A 23,147-nucleotide genomic window follows, 5' to 3' on the forward strand; every position below is an offset into this window, starting at 1 on the left:
CAGTCCCAAAATGACTGCTGACATGCAAAACAAGATATTGGGACATTTTAAGAAGAAATCATCATGGTGATGGGGCTGGAGACACTTCTTAAAACAACCAATATCTTGACAACTTGACTGCTGACATGCAAAACATTCAAGTAATATTCCTTTTTAAGGCTAAAGAGGATTTTTGTGCACAACCGGTGCCATGCCTTGGCTGGGATTCAATCAGATCGTGGATTATAGGCATTGCGGTTCTTAAAGGCAATGTTCGTGGAGATCCCATTTACGGTAAATGCTGCATATGTAGGCTCAATCGGAAATTGCCTTAAAGCTACAATGCCTACAACCTGCAATTGGATTGAATCCCGACACTTGTCAAACTATGGTTACAGAAATAGGGTCTCAATTCCAATCTGTATTGCTGGAGTTGCATGTTATAAAGTAGTACATTTTGAAATTAAGGGCATTTCAGATTGAGCTGACCATATGCAGTCGCTGCGGGAACGTTGCCTTTTAAATTTATATTGTGCTCCAGCATGGATCTTCAGCACTACAGATTGAATTGAGCCGTAGCTCTTTATTTTAAAACATCAATCATCTACACCGGTTTAAAAATGTGGGCACATTCTGAATGTGTAGAAGATGAGGACAAAGGACTCATGTTAGAAACGGGCCTTAACACAACCCACCACTGTCATGTCCATCAACCAGTTTCCTTTGACTATCAGAGATAATTTGCCTAAACCAAACCCTAATTCCTCATGTCTATCATAAAATGCCGCTCTGTTTTTACAACCGTCACAATGGCACCGTTCAATGCTGCAACAAGGATTTCTGCCTGCCCTGCACGCATCCCTGATCATCGACTATAGGTTTGGCAGGCCCTCCATGCCAGGAGAACAGATGTGTCACGTGACCAGAGCCATCCTCCTGAGAAATTGGAGAAAGGCTTCTTTGTGAGGCCTGGGATTTTCCAGGCTACCCGGCAACACTTGTTTCCCGCCAGCTGGGCACTGCTCACCGGCTATGTGAGCCGGCAACACTTTTTTTTTTTTGTCCGCCAGCTGGGCACTGCCCACCGGCCATGTGAGCCAGCAACATGCCCTTCTCGAGCCTCCCCTTTCTTTCCTCTTCTCCACTTCGAGAGAAGTGGACCATCTGATTGGGACACCTGGGGTTATGTGGTGAACGGGTTTAGAACACCCAGGATGACAAGGAACTGTTAGGGAAGATTGCTCCTTGTAGGAATCGAATGCTCCTGTGAGAACTTATGTAGAAATGTAAATGTTTATCATTCACTATATTGCACATAAAATATATTTTACTTTTGCAATTAAAGTGAAAATGGGATGTGTGTATATACACTTTCCTTTTTAATTTTTAATTTTCTTTATTTAACCAGGCAAGTCAGTTAAGAACATATTCTTATTTTCAATGACGGCCTGGGAACAGTGTTCAGGGGCAGAACGACAGATTTGTACCTTGTCAGCTCGGGGGTTTGAACTCGCAACCTTCCGGTTACAACGCTCTAACCACTGGGCTACGCTGCCGCCCCTTTTGCATTTTACAGTAACTATTCAAAGCCAGTGCTGCTTTATAGAAAGCCATTTGTCCTTATGCACCTCCCAATGTTAAAGTACCTCACTGCTGACAACACATTCACTCCTATAACCCACTCTTTCTGCATTGCTCTACTTCTGTACCATAACCAACATTGTCTGTTTCAAGACCTACTCGCTGCATGAATACTTGAAAGTTTAAGCAAATATGAGGCGGAGTGAGATCCAGCATAAGAACAAATGCTAAGTTAAACAAGTGGATTGAATGTTGGATATGACCTAATAGATGAATACGGTTGGAGACGTTGCAGTAAAGTTTTTTTGCTTGTCTCTGGGCTCCCTGACAGCCTGGTGGCCTTTAGGCTACATTTACACATGCAGCCCAATTCTGATCTTTTTTTTTACTAATTGGTCTTTTTGGACAATCAGATCAGCTCTGAAAAAGATCTGAGGTGATTGGTCTAATGACCAGAATTGGGCTGCCTGTATAAACGCAGCCATACTGAAACTAAATGTTGCAAGCCTTTTAATAAGCATTGCTTAGACATGGGGAATAAGCTTGGAGGACTTGGGGCAGAAACGACCAGATTCCTCTGTGGCATGACTTGCACCTCACAGGTTGCCTGTCTAAACACAGCCTATGTATGCTCCCAAACCTTAAACCAATCAAATCAGCTCTTTTCACATCAAACCTTTTCAGAGCTGATCTGACTGGTTAGCGAAAAGAATATCAGAATTGGGCTGCCTATGTTAACGCCGCCAGTGGAACACAGTCCTGACCAAAACCAGATCATGCCAAACAACCTTTACTACCATGGTGGTACATTTACTTTTTAGGCCACCACCGGCAGTGGCTGGCAGATGCCCTAATTTTACGAGCCATTACCCCCCCCCCCACAAAGAATTAGGACTGTAATGTTGAGATTAACTCTTCCAGAGCTGGCATGCACACCAGTTTTTGGGATTGAGAAAAAATAAACCTCTCCCAAATGCTCAGTATGTCCACCGGCAAATGAGGCTATTAAGAATAGACATTTCACCAGCCAATGGCAAAATCTACCAGCTGATGGCTTGTATTAATTTCCAAACCTGTTTACTACCATCAACTGTTCCATTCTGTAGTGTGCATAGCAACCTTTAAGTCCTAGATATTTAGCTGTATCCTTATTGAATAGTCTGATGTGAAGCCATTCCCAGTTTTCAGAAATATGAATTAAAATGTACATAGGCCTACTTCAGCAGAGGGACTAAAGATCCACTTTCTACCATTTAGTCTGAATACCCATAATGTTGGAGACCATAGAGAGTCAGTGGTCAATAGCCTAGGTATAAACGCAATGTGCAACAAATGATTTTACTGAGTTACAGTTCATAAGGAAATCAGTCAATTTAAATACATTCATTTAGCCCCAATCCATGGTTGGGATTGGGAAGGCATAGGCCCATCTACTGGGGATCAAGGCCCAGCCAATCAGGAGTTTTTCCCCACAAAAGGCCTTTGTTAGACATAAATACTCCTCAGTTTCATCAGCTGTCCAGGTGGCTGGTCTCTAATGATTCCGCAGGGGAAGAAGCCGGATGTGGAGGTCCTGGCCTGGCCTGGTTACGTGTGGTCTGTGGACGTCAGATGCCAAATTCTCTAAAACGATGAAGGCTTTATGGTAGAGAAATTAACATTAAATTAACCTTTCCGGTGGACATTCCTGCAGTCAGCATGACTTGAGGCATCTGTGGCAATGTGTTGTGTGACAAAACTTGCTGTTTGATTGTCCCCAGCACAAGGTGGACTTGTAAGGATCATGTGGTTTAATCAGCTTCTTAATATGTCATCATTTGCAAAGGAGAAATGATCACGAACAGGGATGTAAACACAGTTCACAAAATTTGAGAAATATGCTCTTCAACATTTCTGGGATCTTTTATTTTAGCTCATGAAACATGGAAAACAACACGTTACATGTGTTTAGTATAGATGGGTTTGCATAACTGGCCACTGAGTGTATAGTTACCACTAGGAAATATAATATGGCTTCACAGCATTGAAATACACACCAATTAAATATCCCTTGCACTAAAGTAAGGCATAAACAAAAACAACCAATGTACAGTTTAATTATATTTTAAATGGAAGACATCTCAACTCTGTTTCAATAAAAACTCAAGTTCCTGTCTGGAAAACGAACAAAACACAATCCTCGATCAACCCAGACCGGCCTTAGGCTAGTAACACACAGACATACATACATCTCTGTATGTTCCTTGGTCTGATGGTAGCTAATTATACGAGCAGGGTCTATCTGCAGACCGCGTTTACCACATGCTGTGCCCACTACGCTTCACTTACTACATGCCACGCCCCCTGCGATGCGGTTGAGGCTGCTACACCCGCACACACTGTCGTTCAGCCCCGCCTGCTAGCATGTACCAGGTAGTAATCACGCTGGAATAGGGTTGGCTGCGCTAACTACTTGCCATAACATTAACAGAAATGCGGGAAAGCAGTGCTTGGCAGGCGGGGGCGAAAGGACACTGTACCAGTTTCCCCTAGCCTAGTTTGCAGCCTCCTCCTTCGTTGGGGGTGATTGGCATACAACGTTGTTGCATTAACACCAGCTACTGTGCTTGAGTGTGGGCCGGAGACGGCGCTAGCAGCACTGCCACAGATAAAAGCTTTAATGCATACATCTTGAACAACTTTGATAGGTGAGGAAGAGGGCGGGAACTGAGTTTTTTGGTGTTGTCAAAGGAATTAGCTCGGCGAAGGGAAGTAAAGCAGGGGAAATGGCGGCTAGTAGTGCAGATCAAATTGGGGAAATTGGGATTGGAAATTGGTGACGCAACAGATGTGCTGGAATGTGAACAATATGGATGATACTTCGAGAACACAAACTCTCGCATCGTTCACAGTAAAGGGCGAGGGAGTCTGGGGGATGACTGGAAGTGCAATTAGCGGAAGTATTTTGCGATTCTCTTGGCCTAAATATAGTTGGTGAGAATGAGTGGACGTTGGTGAAAGGGGATTGAAAGGGCTAAATTTGGAAATACACAGCAGTTTATGGTTTCAGTGCGATTCACAATAAATTGTTTTTTTGGGGTGACTTGTTTGTGGTCTCAAAGGTAGTGAAGTGGAATCGGTTCGAGTGACCAGGAGCGGTATGATGCTGATGTTCATTTGTGTCAACAAGGCTCAACAAGATGTGAAAAGTTGTGATTTTCAGAGTAGGGCACCGGTTAAAAGGTGTCATCTCAGGTGTTTCGTTGTATATAGAGGCTTTGTGGTTGTCGAATTAAAAAAATATGTAGTAGTTGAAGAGTCAGATGAAGTATGTTATTGTGATGGGACTCACGTTCCCGGATTGCCCTGTTGAGGATGAAGGAGGTCGCAGTAGCTAGGATCGGTGCCATCCAGCAGGTCTCCTATGTGGAGAAGTGCGTAGAGAGATGGTAGTGGATGGCCCACAGTCTGCAGTTAATGCCATGCAGGAGAAGGATCCCGACATACTAACAAGGTGGACTTTGTTGTGTTTTATAGCCCAAGTGATAAATTGCACTAGTCAAACTAATAAAACAGCTAAGGTAGACATCATTGTGAAGGCAGCAAATAGATTTCTGTATCTCCAGGGCTTTACAGCCGAAATGTTATGGGGAGTACTGAATGAGTTTACACCTCCCAGGTTCCTGAGTCTGTATAGGGATCTGAATAGTACAGTTTTTGTTTGAAATTCAGGGTAGTATCGTGAATTTGGTTCATGTTTATTTTTTGGTAATTCGTACAATTTGTCTTTTTTTGTTTTACTACCCCATACAGTAGGTGGCTCCTGTAATACCTGCATGTTTCAAGCAGACCACCCTAGTCCCTGTGGCCAAGAAAGCGAAGATAACCTGCTTAAATTATTACCGCCCCGTAGCACTCACATTGGTAGCCATGAAGTACTTTGAAAGGCTGGTCATGGCTCACATCAACACCATCATCCCGGAAACCCTAGAATCACTCCAACTCGCATACTACCCCAACAGATCCATAGCTGACGCAATCTCAATCACACTCCACACTGCTCTTTCTCACCTGTACAAAAGGAACACTATGTGAGAAAGCTATTAATTGACTACAGCTCAGCGTTCAACACCATAGTGCCCACATAGCTCATCACTACGCTAAGGACCCTGGGACTGAACACCTCACCTGACAGGTTGCCCCCAGGTGGTAAGGGCAGGCAACAACAAATCTGCTAAGCTGATCCTCAAAACACGGGCGCCTCAGGGGTGCATGCTTAGTTCACCCACGGAGTCGTGCTTGGCACGCAGTCAACACCATTAAGTTTGCTGATGACACAACGGTGGTAGGCCTGATCTCCTACAACGATGAGACAGCCTATAGGGAGGTCAGACCTGGCAGTATGGTGCCAGGACAACAACCTCTCAATGAATGAGAGCAAGACAAAAGGAGATGATTGTGGACTACAGGAAAGGGGGGGGGGGTGAACACACCCCCATCCACATTGACGAGGCTGTAGTGGAGTGGGTCGAGAGTTTCAAGTTCGTTGGTGTTCACATCACCAACAAACTATCATGGTCCAAACACACCAAGAAAGTTGTGACGAGGGCACGACCACTCCTCTTCCCCTCAGGAGACTGAAAATATTTGTCACGGGTCCCCAGATCCTCAAAAAGTTCTACATCTGCACCATCGAGAGCATCCTGACCGGTTACATCACCGTCTTATGGCAACTGCTCGGAATCCGATCGCAAGGCGCTAGAGGGTAGTGCGTACAGCCCAGTACATCACTGGGGCCAAGCTTCCTGCCATCCAGGACCTATATACTAGGTGGTGTCAGGATCAGACTCCAGTCATAGACTGTTCTGCTACCGCACGGCAAGCGGTACTAGAGCGCACAAAAAGTGTTTTTATCAATCAACCATTTTGAGTAGCTTTAGGTAGGGAAGTGGGTAATGAAAGATATGGTTTGGGATGAGTTGGACAGCAGAGTGAAGGAAAAGCAGCCAACAAGTGCTCAGTATATGTGGGAAATCCTTCTAAACTGTTGAGAAAGAAATCCAGGTGAAGCTAGTTGAGAGAATTCCAAGAGTGCGAAGTTGTCAAGGCAAAGGGTGGCTGCTTTGACGAATCTCAAATATACCATATATTTTGATTAGTTTAATCTTTTTGGTTACTACATGATTCCTTATGTGTTATTTCATAGTTTTGATGTCTTCACTATTATTCTACAATGTAGACAAATAGTAAAAACAAAGAAAAACCCTGGAGTGACTAGGAGGCCTAACTTTTGACTGGTACTGTATGTAAACTGTTCATTATGTTAAATATGTATATTATTAGGGTTATGGGAAAAGATGGTGTCAGTAACTCATTAGGACAGCGGATTGCACCAGAGGAGAAAGATGCCTAGTAAAGCTACAGTTGACTGTCTTTTGGATTAAATTATATATATATATATATATATATATATATTTTTTTTAACCAGGTAGGCCAGTTGAGAACAAGTTCTCATTTACAACTGCGACCTGGCCCAGATAAAGCAAAGCAGTGTGACCAAAAACAGCACAGTTACATGGGATAAACACAATAGAAAAATCTATATACAGTGTGTGCAAATGGCGTAAGGAGGGAAGGCAATACATAGGCCATAGTAGCGAAGTAATTGCAATTTGTCAAATTAACACATTAACAGTGATAGATGTGCAAGTAGAAATACTGGTGTGCAAAACATTTTTAAAAAGTAAATAAAAACAATATGGGGATGAGGTAGGTAATTTGAGTCTTTCTACTGCTTCTTTTGGATTTAATTTGCATGTTGCTACTTCTCATTTTGTACTTAAAGATTTGACCCTTTTGCCATTCATATAACTTGGAACCTATTTAATGGCATATATATTTAACCTAATCTGGATTAGAATGCTTTCTTTTACCATTTACCAACCTGGAATCTGTGACAAACAATGGACAATTCACTTGTGAGTAATAAATACATTTGAAAGGGGAAGTATGTAAATGTATGCAGACGCTCTGGATAAGTGTCTACAAAATGACAAATGTAAACCCTGAACTAGGATCTGTCCATATAATCCGATTCACTAGGATCTAAAATAGCACTTCCACTCGGAGATGCTTTGTGGATACGGGCCCAGAAGTTGCTGTGCAAGACAGGTGAGCTTGGAGAAGTCTGGCTAACTTTCTAACTCCTGCAGTAGGCTCTCATCCCCCACTGGACATAGGGGAGGATTGTAGATGCAGGAGTTAGACATTTACAGAGTTTGTCTCTGAGGGCTGTGAGATGGTGTGCTAAAAGTCCCCAGCAGGCAATTAACACAAATGTTAGGCTCAGCGTTATCTTTTAGTATACAGTTTTTATATTACAGTAATGTAGTCTAGTAAAAATGTGTCAACTGTAATGATGTGTATCTTATAGAAGTGGCACAGCCGTCTAAGGCACTGTATCTCAGTGCTAGAGGCATCACTACAGACACCCTGGTTTGAATCCAGGCTGTATCACAACCGGCCGTGATTGGGAGTCCCATAGGGCGGCACACAATTGGCCCAGCTTCATCCGGGTTTGGCTGGTGTAGGCCATCTGTGGCAGACCAGGGGGTTTGGTCAAGACGTTTACACAGGTCAGACATGGACAGAGTATGATTAGCTCGGTTTCAAGGGAGTTTATTAAATAATAAATCAAATTAAAAGGATAGGTCTCCCCCATGAGACCCTCTCCGGGATACCATCTTCTGGGCTCCGGGTCTGGCTGTATCCTGTCGAGCACACAAACTCAACTCCCTCGTCTTAGCTCGGGCCCCATCTCCAACTACACGAAAGTCACCTTACTTTCCCCAGTCCTCTCCTGTGTGTTGCCCTTCTGGCAGCATTATGGGGCTTGTACAGCTGTAGACCACACTATTTACCAAGAGTGTTTATCTATATTCTTCGTAGCCGTCTATTAGGGTAGCTGTCAGATCGGGTCTGGCTGGCTAGGATAAGTTCTAGATAGCATAAGTTGAGATCAGTGTGGAAGAACTTGACTGGCTTGCACAAAGCCCTGACCTCAACCCCATCGAACACCTTTGGGAGGAATTGGAACGCAGACTGCGAGCCCAACATCAGTGCCCAACCTCACTAATGCTCGTGGCTGAAGAAGCAAGTCCCTGCAGCAATGTTCCAACGTCTAGTTGGATATGTTCGGCAGTTCCGGTCAGCCAGACAAACAGGACAAATTCGACTGGCTGAACAGGTAAGTAAAGTTCGGCCTGCCGGTCAGGACAAATTTGGTGTTCGGTCCAATAAGATAAGTTTGGCCGGCTTGCCAGATAAAACAAGTTCGGCCAGATACCCTATACCGAGAAAGCGAAAAGTTTTTGAAAATTTTGCTAATGTATTAAAAAAAAAAACACAAAAAAACATAACTTATTTACATAAGCATTCAGACCCTTTGCATTGAGACTCGAAATTGACCTCAGGTGTGTCCTTTTTCATATGATCATCCTTGAGATGTTTCTACAACTTGGGAGTCCACCTGTGGTAAATCCAATTGATTGGATATGATTCGGAAAGGCACACACCGGTTTATATAAGGTCCCACAGCTGACAGTGCACGTCAGATCAAAGACCAGGCCATGAGTCGAAGGAATAGTACGTAGAGCTCCGAGACAGGATTGTGTCGAGGCACAGATCTGGGGAAGGGTACCAAAATATTTTTTCAGCATTGAATGTTCAAGAACACAGTGGCCATTCTTAAATGGAAGAAGTTTGGCACCACCAAGACTCTTCCTAATGCTGGCTGCCCGGCCAAACTGAGCAGTCGTGGGAGAAGGGCCTTGGTCAGGGAGGTGACCAAGAACTTGAGACATCTGTGGCATTGGGTTATGTGATCATGCTGTTTAAAATCCGCTTCTTGATATGCCACAGCTGTCAGGTGATGGATTTTCTTGGCAAAGGAGAAATGCTCACTAATGGATGTTAGCAAATGTATGCATAACATTTGAAAGAAATAAGCTTTTGTTGCATATGGAACATTTGTGATCTTTTATTTCAGATCATGAAACATGGGATATATTTTTGTTCAATCAAAAAATGTCCCATACAATAAGGGGATCCACTGTGTCTATGCTATATAGGGGAAAAGTAAGTTGTAAATGATTCTCTTGGTTAAAAACAATTTGTCGTCCAGTAGGCTTTGATTTAAAGTTCCAATATTCTCGCCCTCGTGTAAATTCTGTAAGTGTAATGTGTATACCAATTATTTGATGGCCTGACAGCATTCTGTCCCTTATCAACACTTAACTTTTGGTGCCAGCGACAATGACATAAAAAAGTAATTAAGACGACTAGCTTGATTGATCCTTCGCTATGTTTCTCTCACTCGTCCGCCATATATCCACTAGTTCAGATATATGCATAATATTCGTAATTTCTTTAAGAGCATGAGGGTGATGGAAGTCACACTACAAACTTTTACGGTCCATTGAGGTACTTAAAACCGTATTATAATCTTCCACAATAATAATTGCGTCATGTATTGCCTGCAAAGTCAAGTTATATAGCATCATTATTTTAACCATATATGGTTAATGAGACCAATCTGTTTTAGGTCCAATAGCATATTTAAAAGGATCCACCTTCCTTGCGGATCTGTTTGCACAGTTTGCGTATAAAGATCAAACTTGTTAATATCATCACTCCTTTTGAGTTTCTTTGTCCATGGGAGAAATACATTTTACAACCCCCCCCCCCAGTCATCTTGTCCATACAACTTTCCCTAAGTGTAGAATGAGTTTCCTACAAAGAATAGATATTATATTCCTTCTCTTTTAGCCAGATAAAGACGGATCGTCTTGTTATTATCTGCAACACCACATTACATTACATACAAGTTTAACTAGCTATACTTATTTCACCACTTACCATGTTTGTAAACTTACCATTAAGAAGTACCATGGTAATTGAGTGTCCATATAAACTGTACCATAATATTTGCACTGTTAAGCATATCGTAGCTGCAACTAAGGAAACCTCTAATTGTCCTTCAATATTCCACCCCCATCCCATGTAGGGTTGTCATTCCAGTGAATGTCTGACCAACCCTTTACACATGGATCCTAGGGCCTTTCAAGAGATATGGGCTAATCCTTTAAAAAGAGCACTGGTGCCACCTACAGTACAGAACCAGATCCGCAGCGAACATCATTTCAAACCCCTTCCCCTCAGTTGTACAGCATATTTCAAAAAACATGCATATCCTAATTTATTCCAACAATTGACAAATAATATGCATAATAATAAGCACTTCTAATGATTGCTACCCATAATGGCCGGTAGTAGGAATTCTACATTTTGGTCAACTGATGTGGGATGCATGCCCCTCTCTCCCTTTCCACCCATAGTTCGACCTACCCCCACACCCAACTCAAATGTTCAACAGTTGTTCCATCCCTGAGCCCAACTCAAGAGAAGACTTGATGTGTGAATGCGTATAAAGTTTGGCTGTTTAAGAAATGTTAAATGTTAAGAAGGCATGCCAAATTAAGCCGGAATGGGAAGATTTGATTAACCAATATCTAGTGTTGGCTGATGAAGCTCGGATTCCCCCAACACCCCCACATGCTGGTCCCCGGTTGTGAACTTATCTGTCTGACCGGCCTACCAAACTTATCTGGCTGCACTTGTCTCATCTGTCCAGCGAGCTGACCGTAACAAGTTTGGACAATTTGCCAGATACGGCAAGTTCTGCCAGATGGGTTATCTGTCCAGCCAGCTGAACATATATCCCATCTGTCTTGATGACTTGTCCTATCGGGCCAGCCAGCTGAACTAGTTTCATCTGGCCAAACTTATCCTATCTAGCCGGCCAAACTTATTTCTGTAATGATCATATCTGGCCAAACTTGTCCTAACTTTTCCAGGCCTGGAAAACACTAAATTCCATCACCGTACAAACCATGCTTATCCTATCTGTCTGGCCAGCTGAACTTAACCCATCTGTACCAAACATGTCCTATATGTCTGGCCGAACTTAACTTAAATTATTTGAGTTAAAATAATGTTTACAGTATGAAACAAATCATTTTAACTGCACATATAAAATCCAACATGTGAACGGCTGGCTATTAGTTTGATTGAATATGGACGTTGTTTCCTAAAATAACACGTGATAAAACAATTAAACAAATAGCATTTACTCTGATTTTCCATGACATCAAAAATAAAATGCCATTGCATTACACATTTTAAAACATGGACCTCTCCTCTTAACTAGAAAAAAATTCAAAACGATATATTTCTAATTTGCTAAAGAACCTATACAATATAAAAATGAGCAAAAATAATTCATAATACATAAAAATACTGAAGCATTATGAAAGTCATATTCCTCAGTTGACCTTCACCATCTGCTACTCCAGATAGTGCCCCCTTGTGGCAGTTTGAACACAGTACCCTAATGTCGCCAGTCCTATTGGCTTCAATCAGAACAGGCAGTTCATACACTTGACAGTTTTGCTGCCGTAGTCGAGGCACTCTGGGCCGATACACTCACAGCAGGCATTGTGGAACCAGCGGTATTTGGAGCCCCCCATGGACTCGCAGTATTGCTTGCACTGGCGGATGGACACGCAGTCGTCAAAGTACACCACAGTGCACATGTTATCTGTGGAGGGGAAGACATGGAGAAATAAGCCTTTGAATGCCAAGGAATACAACAGGGAAATATTACCACTATCCATTTGAAAAGTCTACGGAAAACATGCTTAGTCTTCACTTCACAAAGGTACTCTAAAGCAGGGTTTCCCAAACTCTGTCTCGGTCCCCCGGGAAAAAGGGAATCCGGAAACACTGGACATATTTAAAAATGTATGCATAGCCGCATGACTCGTTCGGAATTCCCTGCTCAGAAATATGATCAGAATACTAAACCTACATGAACTGTCAAGTGGCCTCACACACACACAAATCACTAGGACCAGTTGCTGAGTAGAAGACAAATGGAGTGGATGCACATGAAAGTCCACAAGGCCAGCAGCAATCTACTCAATTTGCAGGGCTAGCAGCCCACTAAACCCATCAAAAGATAGCCCGAGATTGCATATGTTTTAATGGAGGGGTCAAGCCACCGAGCTTGCATATGTTTTAATGGAGGGGTCTAGCCACCGAGCTCGGATCAAAGCAGCTTTAGCGATGACTTCATTATAGCTCTCCCTCTCCTAAAATAGACTGTCGGGGATTTGAGATATTCATTGGCTCTTGGGGTTTCCCTAAAATAGTGGGATGGACCAAAGTTCATATCTTTAGCACTTACGGGGTTGCCCAATCTGCCGGAATATTTTATTTAACTCGGCAGCAAACCGACTTTGGCGACTAGTAAGTATTTTATTTAAACCTCCCTCTTTGGACTGGATGTTTCAATGTGTAGTTCATACAGTCATAACCTGTGAGCATCATGTTACCTATGTGACCTTGCTGAGCTTCACAATAGAAATTTATAGACACGATGTGTGAAAAATGACAAGATCGGTCCCATGACTTGAATGATATTTTTGCTACAAATGCTAAACTATCGTAGAATCTTCAGAGTCTTCTGATGAACTAAAACTTGGATAAAAGGTATCTTTGTAAGACTATGATGTGCCCCGCTCTGTTTATTCTCTTATTATGGAATACCCAACAGCTATGATTGTCCCCAAAATTCAACCCGCTCATCCCTCCCTACCTTCAGTACTTTGGGTGTTATCGTAGCTGGTGTGGATACTGTTCCCGGTCAGAGAGACATTTTGGTGCTGGTCCTCCAGAGTTTCCAGGAAAGACACCAGGTTCTCATGGTAAGATAGTTCCTCAGCCACGGGGAAGGATACTACCATCATGTTGATAGGTGCTTCGCCCTCGGTGAGGGCACGGAACAGTGAGGGGATGGGTCGGTAGAGTTCCTCCACCGTGCTCTTGGAGGTAGCCGGAGTATCGCTGTAGTTCCTGGGGTTACACATCCCTGTGTGATGGGATGCAGGGAACAAGTTGATAATTGGTAAATAAATCAAATACTTTTACAATAAATTACTGATCATCAATAAACCACTTTTTTCATATGATACTCACCATTCACTGCACTACACTTGTAAAATAGGATGGGTGCACTACATTGAACAATCAGTGAATAATGGAAGGAAGGATTTGGAGGAGCTCAATATGATGCAAAAACCAAATACCCATCCTCATTAATCCATTCTGACCCTGGTTGTAGTTTGCCCTTTTCAAATGTGCACCTAGTACGTGGGACCAAGTCACTAGCAAGTCTCAAGCAAAATGGTCAAAGTTTCAAGTCCTAAGTAGAACTGGCAGAGTTTAGAGTCAATTCCAAGTCGTGCATTTTAAGAGCAAGTTGAGCTGAGCCAAGTTATTTCAAGTAAAAAAAATTAAAAAAAATCAAGACATGCAATGACATCAATCAACTACAAATCTTTGTCTATTTATTGAGGCTAGCAGACAGCCCTTTTCATTATTTTGTCTACAACACATTTTGATTATGTAATAATACATTTTAACTCATTCCAAATGCAAGCTTCATAAGATCAATATCAAGCTATTTTGACTTAACAAAAGACCTATGCTAGTAATTGTTGCTTGATGCCCCATTGCTGGTGCGATGGCAAAGCAAACAGTTTATATGCTTGATCCCCAAACAATTTTGGGAGCTGTATATTTTGGGAGCTGTATATGGCATTCCTTTCTAACTTTTGTTTTGAAAGCGTGATGCCTGCGGCTACTCTGGCTGCGTGGAGTGTAATCCACGGAGTCTCTGTGCCACAAAATGAGTGACAAAACCTGGCCAGACAATCTAAAGTCATGAGTCAAGTCGAAGATCCAAGTTAAGTCTCAAGTTTTTATTTTCTATCATCTCGAGTCTCAAATTTGTGAAGAGCCAGACTCGAGTCCAAATCCTGTGACTCAATTCTACAGTCGTGGCCAAAAGTTAAGAATGGAAATATTAAATTCCAAAGTTTGCTGCTTCAGTGTCTTTAGATATTTTTGTCAGATGTTACTACGGAATACTGAAGTATAATGACAAGCATTTCATAAGTGTCAAAGGCTTTTATTGACAATTACATGAAGTTGATGCAAAGAGTAAATATTTGCAGGGTTGACCCTTTTTTTCCCTCAAGATCTCTGCAATCTGCCCTGGCATGCTGTCAATTAACTTCTGAGCCACATCCTGACTGATGGCAGCCCATTCTTGCATAATCAATGCTTGGAGTTTGTCAGAATGTGTGGGTTTTTGTCTGTCCACCCACCTCTGAGGATTTGACCACAAGTTCTCAATGGGATTAAGGTCTGGGAGGTTCCTGGCCATGGACCCAAAATATTGATGTTTTGTTCCCCGAGCCACTTATCTTTTTTGCCTTATGGCAAGGTGCTCCATCATGCTGGAAAAGGCATTGTACGGCACCAAACTGTTCCTGGATGGTTGGGAGAAGTTGCTCTCTGAGGATGTGTTGGTGCCATTCTTTATTCATGGCTGTGTTCTTAGGCAATATTGTGAGTGAGCCCACTCCCTTGGCTGAGAAGCAACCCCACACTTGAATGGTCTCAGGATGCTTTACTGTTGGTATGACAAAGGGCTGATGGTAGCGCTCACATTGTCTTCTCCGGACAAGCTTTTTTCCAGATGCCCAAAACAATCGGAAAGGGGATTCAGAGAAAATGACTTTACCCCAGTCCTCAGCATTCCAATCCCTGTACTTTTGGCAGAATATCAGTCTGTCCCTGATGTTTTTCCTGAAGAGAAGTGGCTTCTTTGCTGCCCTTCTTGACACCAGGCCATCCTCCAAAAGTCTTTGCCTCATTGTGCGTGCAGATGCACTCACACCTGCCTGCTGCCATTCCTGAGCAAGCTCTGTACTGGTGGTGCCCCGATCCCGTAGCTGAATCAACTTTACAAGACGGTCCTGGCATTTGCTGGACTTTCTTGGGCGCCCTGAAGCCTTCATCACAACAATTGAACCGCTCTCCGTGAAGTTCTTGATGATCCAATAAATGGTTGATTTAGTTGTAATCTTATAGGCAGCAATATCCTTGCCTGTGAAGACCTTTCTGTGCAAAGCAATGATGACGGCACGTGTTTCCTTGCAGGTAACCATGGTTGACAGAGGAAGAACAATGATTCCAAGCACCTCCCTTTGAAGCTTCCAGTCTGCCATTTGAACTCAATCAGCATGACAGAGTGATCTCCAGCCTTGTCCTCGTCAACACTCACACCTGTGTTAACGAGAGAATCACTGACATGATGTCAGCTGGTCCTTTTATGGCAGGGCTGAAATGCAGTGGAAATGTTTTTTTGGGGATTAAGTTCATTTGTATGACAAAGAGGGACTTTGCAATTCATCTGATCACTCTTCATAACATTCTGGAGTATATGCAAATTGCCATCATACAAACTGAGGCAGCAGACTTTGAAAATTAATATTTGTGTCATTCTCAACTTTTGGCCACAACTGCACAACTCTGGCACCTACCCACACAGTCGCAGCACTCCTCCCACAGTGTGCCCAGACAGAGCATACACTCCTTACAGCATGAGCAGTTCCCATCAGAGGGCCTGCACTGACACAGCTCCTGTACATCACAAAACACACAATGTATATTATAACATTAGTCACATTTTATGTATGTGGCAGGACTGATGTACATAAGTGCATAACTCACAAGTAAGAGAGAAATTCAGCAATAGACAGTGAAGGTGGCACACATTTGCACAACTCTTGTATGCATTTAAGCCTTCTATCATGTTGTGCAAACATTCTTTCAATAAAGTAGTCTCAGTCTGGCTTTAGTTGTTACATGAGCGCCAAAACAATATAACATTATTTTTGTGTATTGAGCACGTCATGGTTGACTCAAACAAGAAAATAAGCCATACATATCCTGTTAGAAATCACTACGGGCGGGTGTGTGTAACTGCGTATGTTTGAGGAGTGGGCCGACCTTAAGCTGCCTGTTCTGTGACTCCTCCAGTGCGGCTGGGAGGGCAGTTCAAAGGGAGAGCAGAGGTCAAATTCCAGATGTGCACAGGGATGGAGCTAACTAAGCACACAGTGAAGTGTGGTTGTGGCTGCAACAGCAACCACGGAAGGTATACAGATATCAATCTCCATTGGCCATCGCATGTACAGCCAAGGTAGACTAGGCTGCATCCTTTGAAGACACTGTGTGGCTGGAAATGTACAACATGCGCCTGATTGTAAGCCAAGCCAATATCGAGTACATTTTTAGTATCTCCGCTTTGTTCGTTGAGTGTTCATTTAGTGTACAGGTACTGTTATAGTTGTATGCATGTTTCCAGTATAGAGAGAATGTAGAGATTTTAGGTTAATGTCAAATGACATACACACTGTGGAAATGCATATTGGGAGGTGCATCAAGTCCTACAATATACAATTTTGGCATAACACCATGGCAGTGGCAATTTATTCTGAAAAGACATGAGAGATTCCTTATAGAAATTCCATAGAGTTCTCTCAAAGTGATTTTGTAACAGAAAAATGGTATTAGTGAGAAAAGTTTACCTAAACCGAATGCCTTTTAAAAAACGCACTAAGAATCTTAGCCTTCTTACCTGAATGAGGCACTTGCTGACATCACTGGCACAGAGAGCCTTGTTGCAAGCGGTAATCATGGAAAGTCCAGATAGAAGGAAAATAAGTGCAGTGGATAGTAAAAATTGAGTGGACTTCATTTCCGACACGCACGAAACAACGGTATCCTGCACCGACAAAAACAAAGAGTCAGACAAGAATTTGGAATGTACCCCTTATTCAACATCAACAAAATACCTAGACGTCATCGGGACTCAACAAACATACTAATAAAACGCAGGAAAAATCGTGTCAAGGAACCATCCCTTTGATTAAATTGTTATGGTAAATTGCCCGTTTGCTTTAAAGGGGCATTATTCCCTTTCTACACAAATCCCCAAGTCGTCAGACCCACTGCAATGCAAACATTGGTTTCCCGCTTGCTGGCAACTAAATTACAAAGGTTGCTGCGCATTTAATCTTAAACTCCGATTACATTTAAACGTTGTATAGCTATTACGGTAATCTAATTCAATAATAGCATGTTGATCATGCAAGTAGTGCAACCCTCTTGAAGACCTCAGGGTTACATAAGGAAGGAAAGTTACATTTTATCCTAAAATTAAACACTTAGTTTGGATAAATTGTATGAAAAGTCTGACACTTTTCAGGCGCCGTTTCTGAACAAACCTCGTGTTTTGGAGAGGCATATCCAGAGCTATAAACACCTTTTCTCAACATCAACCAACTAGGAAGAAAGGATGCCGTTTTTGTCTTGGTCAAAAACGCACACCGATTAACAATATAATAAAAGTAGTAATCAAACTCACCTTGCCCAACTAGTCGATTGTTGCTCCAGAGGTGAACGTTTCTGAACCCCTTTTCCACTTCTACCTTTCAGAATTAAAGCATGTTCTGATGGCGTGACTCTCCACACTCGCTACACAAAGCAGACAGGGGTAGGCAAGCGCCTTAAAGATACAGCTACCATTTCAGACACAGGAGCCCTGCTCAGGTGAACCCGAGCCAAGAACACTGTCAATTGGTATCATGTGATAGGCCATGTCTATAGGTTTGGCAGTGATATATTCGACTGGGCTATACGATTTTTTTTTAGCTTATCACATAGAAAATAGTAGCAACAATTTTGTTCACTGATAATAATAGCAAGATGAGGCCTAGACACCACTCTGAGCCTAGTTGCTTTCTAGATTTCTTCCTAGGTTCCTTCTCGGGAGTTTTTTCCTGGCCACTGCTTCTTCCTCTGCGTGGCTTGTTCTGGGCTGGGTATCTGTAAAGCACTTTGCAACTGCTAGTGTAAAAAGGCTTTATAAAATACATGTAATAATAGAGGAATTATATTAAATATTTTGTAGGCTATATAAATGAATAACTGGAGATTTCATAATGCATTGCAAATAGAGATTCATTTTATTGTTTATTTCACTTTTGTATATTATCTACCTCACTTGCTTTGGCGATGTTAACATATGTATCCCATGCCAATAAAGCCCCTTAAATTGAATTGATGAAAGAAGACTAGTTTTCTGAATTAGGAAGGGCGTTCAATTGAGGAAAAAAACGAACTATTACATTATTGCCCAGTAGGTGCAACATCCTAACGTTGTCGCAGTATATGAGTAGAAAAATAAAAGGCAACTCACGAGCTTCCGTAGTCAACACACTGATGAAGGAAAGGTCTCCTGAAACCAGTAACGGCAACATCTCACTACAGTTTAGCCAATGAGAACTTAAATATTAAGAATTGTTTCATTACATTATTAGTAGACTACACAGCAGAGCTGCCACTGGACCAGATGGCTGCGAAAATCAACGAGGCGCACGACCACATTGCCAAGGCTGAAAAATAGTAAGGAAATCTCGCTAACTAGATGACGTTAGCTAGCTAGATTGCGTTTGAGCTATTACAGTAGGTAGTCAGCCACTATCATAGTATTGGTAATCGTGTATTGTAAAGTACCTATGTATAAAACAAAAGCATAGGAATGGTATTTTCAATTTAACAAGCTAGCTTGCCATTCTAGATAGGAAGCCAGCTGAGCTGCACTGCAGTTAAGCCTGTCGGTATCACTTCATCAATACTAGGGCGTCCATACCTGTATTACATCCTATGGCAAATCCATGTAATTGTAACTTTTTTCAGAGGCAATGCTTCTGTAATGTTTGTCACTGAATATGATTCATTTTTCCCACAGTTTAAAGACTAGCTTCATGAAATGGAAGCCTGACTATGACAGTGCAGCATCAGAGTACTCAAAAGCAGGTATTGTATCCCAAAGGTTCATACATTCTGTAGCAACAATTTGGACCTGAATGTATGTCCCCTACTACAACAACAACATTTGATAGTCTAGTTGGGCAATAGCACACTGTCAGTAATATTAGGCTATATTGCAGAAGTGTTGCTCAAGTTGTCTTGTGATTTGTCTTATTATAAATGCATAATGAAGCATTCCCTTCTCGCCCAGCTGTTGCCTTTAAAAATGCCAAGATGCTTGAAGAAGCGAAGGAGGCGTACCTGCAAGAGGCAGAGGCACATACCAACAACAAAACGTATCCTTTCACTGCCAATGGGGAGGGAGGCTTATAAATGGTTTTGCAGGTTAGTTTTGAACAAGGTCATTGTTTTCTTTAACTCAACTCAATGTACAGACTTTTCCATGCAGCCAAGTGAGTATAAAAGATCTAGGCCTATCTTATGTAATGATATTAATAGAACCAGAATGACACTGATTTGTCTACGTCTGGTTGTATTTAATGTTGCTAAGGAGATCTTTCTGTTACAGAGCACTTGAGGCAGCTGGTATGATGCTCAAGGTTAGTTTTAATGTGCTAAACATTATTGTTAATCATATATACTTGTTATCAGAGGTCAGGGGAAATTTACTGTTGTGTTTATGCCATAGTTTTTACGTTTTTGTTGCCCCCTTCTGGATGAAAGGCTTTGTTTTTAGCCAGATGCTTTTGACACATGACATGACTACGGTTTTAATATTAACTAGCTACTAACGCTAATCATTGACAGACATGTTTTTTTCTCTCCAGGACATGCAGAGGATACCAGAGGCTATCCAGTATATTGAGAGAGCAAGCATGATGTATGTAGAGAATGGCACACCAGACACTGCAGCCTTGGCCCTCGACAGAGCTGGAAAGTACGTACCGGTTGCCAATATTGATCGTCTTAGACGGTCTCTCAAAATGAATTCCCTGTCAACATTGGCATGTCACTGTTGATGATGCTCGTTGTTATTCCTCGTTTTGATGCTTAGGCTACTTCAGTTAAAGTTGCACTTTTCTTTTTTCCAGGCTAATCGAATCACAGGATCTAGCAAAAGCAGTGGATCTGTACCAGAAAGCTGCATCAGTGTTTGAGGTACGACTTGAATTTTTGATTCTAGAGAACACCAATCATTGAGTTGCTTCCCAGCCACAGCCTCAGTTCAGGGTCACATCTGCAGGAATCTCAGTCTTATTTCATTGATATTGGCTATATATTAATGTGATGAAAAGTGACCAAATCAATCAAAATATTCTTGATATGATGAATGTATATTTCTGCAGAATGAAGACCGTCTACGTCAAGCTGTAGAGATGCTGGGGAAAGCATCAAGACTTCTCGTCAGGCAGCACAAGTAAATTCTCACCTGCTTTCCAGATTGTTCTACCTTTCCTACTCATTCCCTTCCAGTTAACTGTTGTTTTTGGCCCGTCAGGCTTGATGAAGCAGCAGTGTCGATTCAGAAGGAAAAGAACATGTATAAAGAAATAGAGAATTACCCAACGTGTTTTAAGGTGTGTTTAAGGATCTTTCACTTATTTAGCCTGATAAAGACAATTGACTGTGTTCAAAACTGAGCAGACTCTGTTATTATTACCCCTGTTGTGAAGATTAAAACCAAATGGTTGCCTGTGTATTTTCTTCTTTAGAAAACAATTGCCCAAGTGCTAGTCCACCTTCACAGAAATGACTTCGTAGCAGCAGATAAATGTGTTCGAGAGAGTTACAGGTACTGACTTTACATTTGTCTAACTAAAAGGTAAATATGAAGGTTATGAATTTTGTTATGTTTGACTAGGGATTCATAATTCTGGTAACTTACCCCAAATTCTAGAAATCCCGGGTTGAAATATTCCTGGAGTCAGGAGGTAATAAGCACGGAATCTGTGAATACTCCACCTGGGATTTCTAGAAAGATTTCTGGAAAACCTGGGAATTTTGGGAAAGTTACTGGAATATTGCAACCCTATGCTTGACCATTCTAACCTTTGACCCTAGTCTGCCAGGCTTCAGTGGGAGTGAGGACTGTGTTGCCTTGGAGCAGCTCCTGCAGGGCTACGACGAGCAGGATGAGGACCAAGTGCACTGCGTCTGTAACTCGCCCTTATTCAAGTACATGGACAATGATGTGAGTGTTCTGCCTTGTGGCTTATACTGTATGTAACCATCATTCACTTCAAAGCATGTCATCACATCATTTGAGTATCTACTTCTCTCAATTGTGTTCTGTTGTCTCCTTTGATCACATTTAAGGTCTTTAAAAGGTATGGAATCATGAGCTGTCTTTTCCTTATGAAACCTTTCTCCTAGCCACCCCATAGATGCATTTCCAGGCTAGCCTGAATAATGCAAAGTAATGTATTAATAGAAACAATAGCAGTCCAACTGCTTGCTTACCTGCGTCACCCATCTAGACCCTGCTTTCTTGTTGTTTTGTACGATTTATTATATTTTACATTTCTTTAGAGCTATTTCTTAATCCTCTCCTGATCAATTCCAAAAAGACACACACACCTGACTCAAACTAACCAAGGGTTTTCTGATTAGTTCATTAGTTGAATCTGCTGTGCTAGTTTAGGAAGATATCAAAAACATGGAACTGGCTTTGGGTACTCAATGAGAGGTTTAGGAAACACTTCTGAGAAACAAATACTGTAGAGACAACTTGCCATAACCTGACCCCAGTGCCAATTGTCTTGCAGTATGCAAAGTTGTCCATCAGCCTGAGGGTTCCAGGGGGGGGTAAGAAGAAGGCTCCTGCTTCAGCTGCCGATGCTGGGGAAGGAGCGGAGGCAGGGGAGGCTGATGAGGATGAGTACGCTGGTGGGCTATGTTAGCCACAGAACCTGGACTTCCTGTCTGGACCAGAGCACTTCCAGTTACCTGTTAAGGATGGGTGTCGGAATCTTCCACACCCCTCCCATTCTCAGCATGCCAGGGGGTCGTGAACTTTGCCTTGCCTCCCATCGCCAGATGTACAACTGTAGGCACTCTAACCATCAAGCATAACAATGAGTTATGCTCATAACAATAACATAAGCATGGTAATATAATATCACTGGAAAATAATCAAACACTACTTAAAGATGTATTATTTGTCCCTTTTGGGGTTTACTGCGATTGTAAAATAATGTATATTTTGCTACATTTGAAGTGATATAAAACATTTGATTTTGAATGTTGATCTAGGTTTGGTAATGTATTTGTTGTATTTGCCTCAAAGGATCATCAAGGTGTTTTCTCATTCAATCTACAACAGTATGCAACAAGATACTCAGTGTGAAAATAATGATTTGCACGTTCACCTTACAATATCAAACTCTGTGCTTCAATGATTGATGCGTAAAGGGGTGGATGAAATGATTTCTGAATTTGTACAGTATGAAGTGTTGAAAGCAGCCATTTCAGTTACTAACTGTCTGTGAAGGCACTTATAATGAATCAAATTTATGTTTAGAAAATAATATATTTGGGTAATTGATATATTATTGTACTTTAGTTTCTTCTAGATTTCAGAATGCCTTTCCATTTGTATTATATGTTATGCCTGTACTTTGGAACTGACTGAAAGCTAGATGATGATTTGTGTTTACAACTAATCTTAAAATGTGTGTCAAGTCTTGTGGAGTATGCAGGCTTGATGTTTGTGGCATGCCCTCAAGTGTTTTTACTGAATCAAGTCATGGAATGGAATAAAATGGCAGCAGGTCAGCTTTCAAACATTTGTTACATTCAAG

The 23,147-nt window shown here is 41.9% G+C and overlaps 2 protein-coding genes across 2 annotated transcripts; one reads left to right on the plus strand and one right to left on the minus strand.

Moving 5' to 3' along the window:
• Positions 1-11,710: 11,710 nt before the first annotated feature.
• LOC118371065 (twisted gastrulation protein homolog 1-A-like) lies at positions 11,711-18,408 on the minus strand. Its single transcript, XM_035756387.2, has 5 exons — positions 17,939-18,408; positions 17,150-17,296; positions 16,050-16,149; positions 13,256-13,528; positions 11,711-12,196 (listed from the first exon to the last, which is right to left on the minus strand). The coding sequence occupies exons 2-5, from the start codon at positions 17,267-17,269 to the stop codon at positions 12,015-12,017; spliced, it is 675 nt and encodes a 224-aa protein (XP_035612280.1). The 5' UTR covers positions 17,270-17,296; positions 17,939-18,408; the 3' UTR covers positions 11,711-12,014.
• A 333-nt stretch (positions 18,409-18,741) lies between these two features.
• On the plus strand, positions 18,742-23,130 carry LOC118371047 (gamma-soluble NSF attachment protein-like). Its single transcript, XM_035756359.2, has 12 exons — positions 18,742-18,978; positions 19,325-19,392; positions 19,598-19,682; positions 19,782-19,799; positions 19,916-19,946; positions 20,175-20,284; positions 20,439-20,505; positions 20,694-20,764; positions 20,846-20,924; positions 21,060-21,139; positions 21,409-21,538; positions 22,113-23,130. The coding sequence occupies exons 1-12, from the start codon at positions 18,926-18,928 to the stop codon at positions 22,245-22,247; spliced, it is 927 nt and encodes a 308-aa protein (XP_035612252.1). The 5' UTR covers positions 18,742-18,925; the 3' UTR covers positions 22,248-23,130.
• The last annotated feature ends 17 nt before the right edge of the window (positions 23,131-23,147 follow it).

Source organism: Oncorhynchus keta, chromosome 4, assembly GCF_023373465.1.
Source record: "Oncorhynchus keta strain PuntledgeMale-10-30-2019 chromosome 4, Oket_V2, whole genome shotgun sequence".
Classification (NCBI taxonomy): domain Eukaryota; kingdom Metazoa; phylum Chordata; class Actinopteri; order Salmoniformes; family Salmonidae; genus Oncorhynchus; species Oncorhynchus keta.

Bases quoted from the DNA above. Each gene is read 5' to 3' on its own strand.
- LOC118371065 (XM_035756387.2), bottom strand. From the start codon at position 17,269: ATGAAGTCCACTCAATTTTTACTATCCACTGCACTTATTTTCCTTCTA. The intron at 13,529-16,049 runs GTAGGTGCCAGA...CCCATCACACAG, and splicing joins GGAGTGCTGCGACTGTGTGG to GGATGTGTAACCCCAGGAAC. The intron at 12,197-13,255 runs GTAGGGAGGGAT...TCCCCTCCACAG, and splicing joins TAACACCCAAAGTACTGAAG to ATAACATGTGCACTGTGGTG.
- LOC118371047 (XM_035756359.2), top strand. From the start codon at position 18,926: ATGGCTGCGAAAATCAACGAGGCGCACGACCACATTGCCAAGGCTGAA. The intron at 19,393-19,597 runs GTATTGTATCCC...CTTCTCGCCCAG, and splicing joins ATCAGAGTACTCAAAAGCAG to CTGTTGCCTTTAAAAATGCC. The intron at 20,925-21,059 runs GTGTGTTTAAGG...TTTCTTCTTTAG, and splicing joins ATTACCCAACGTGTTTTAAG to AAAACAATTGCCCAAGTGCT.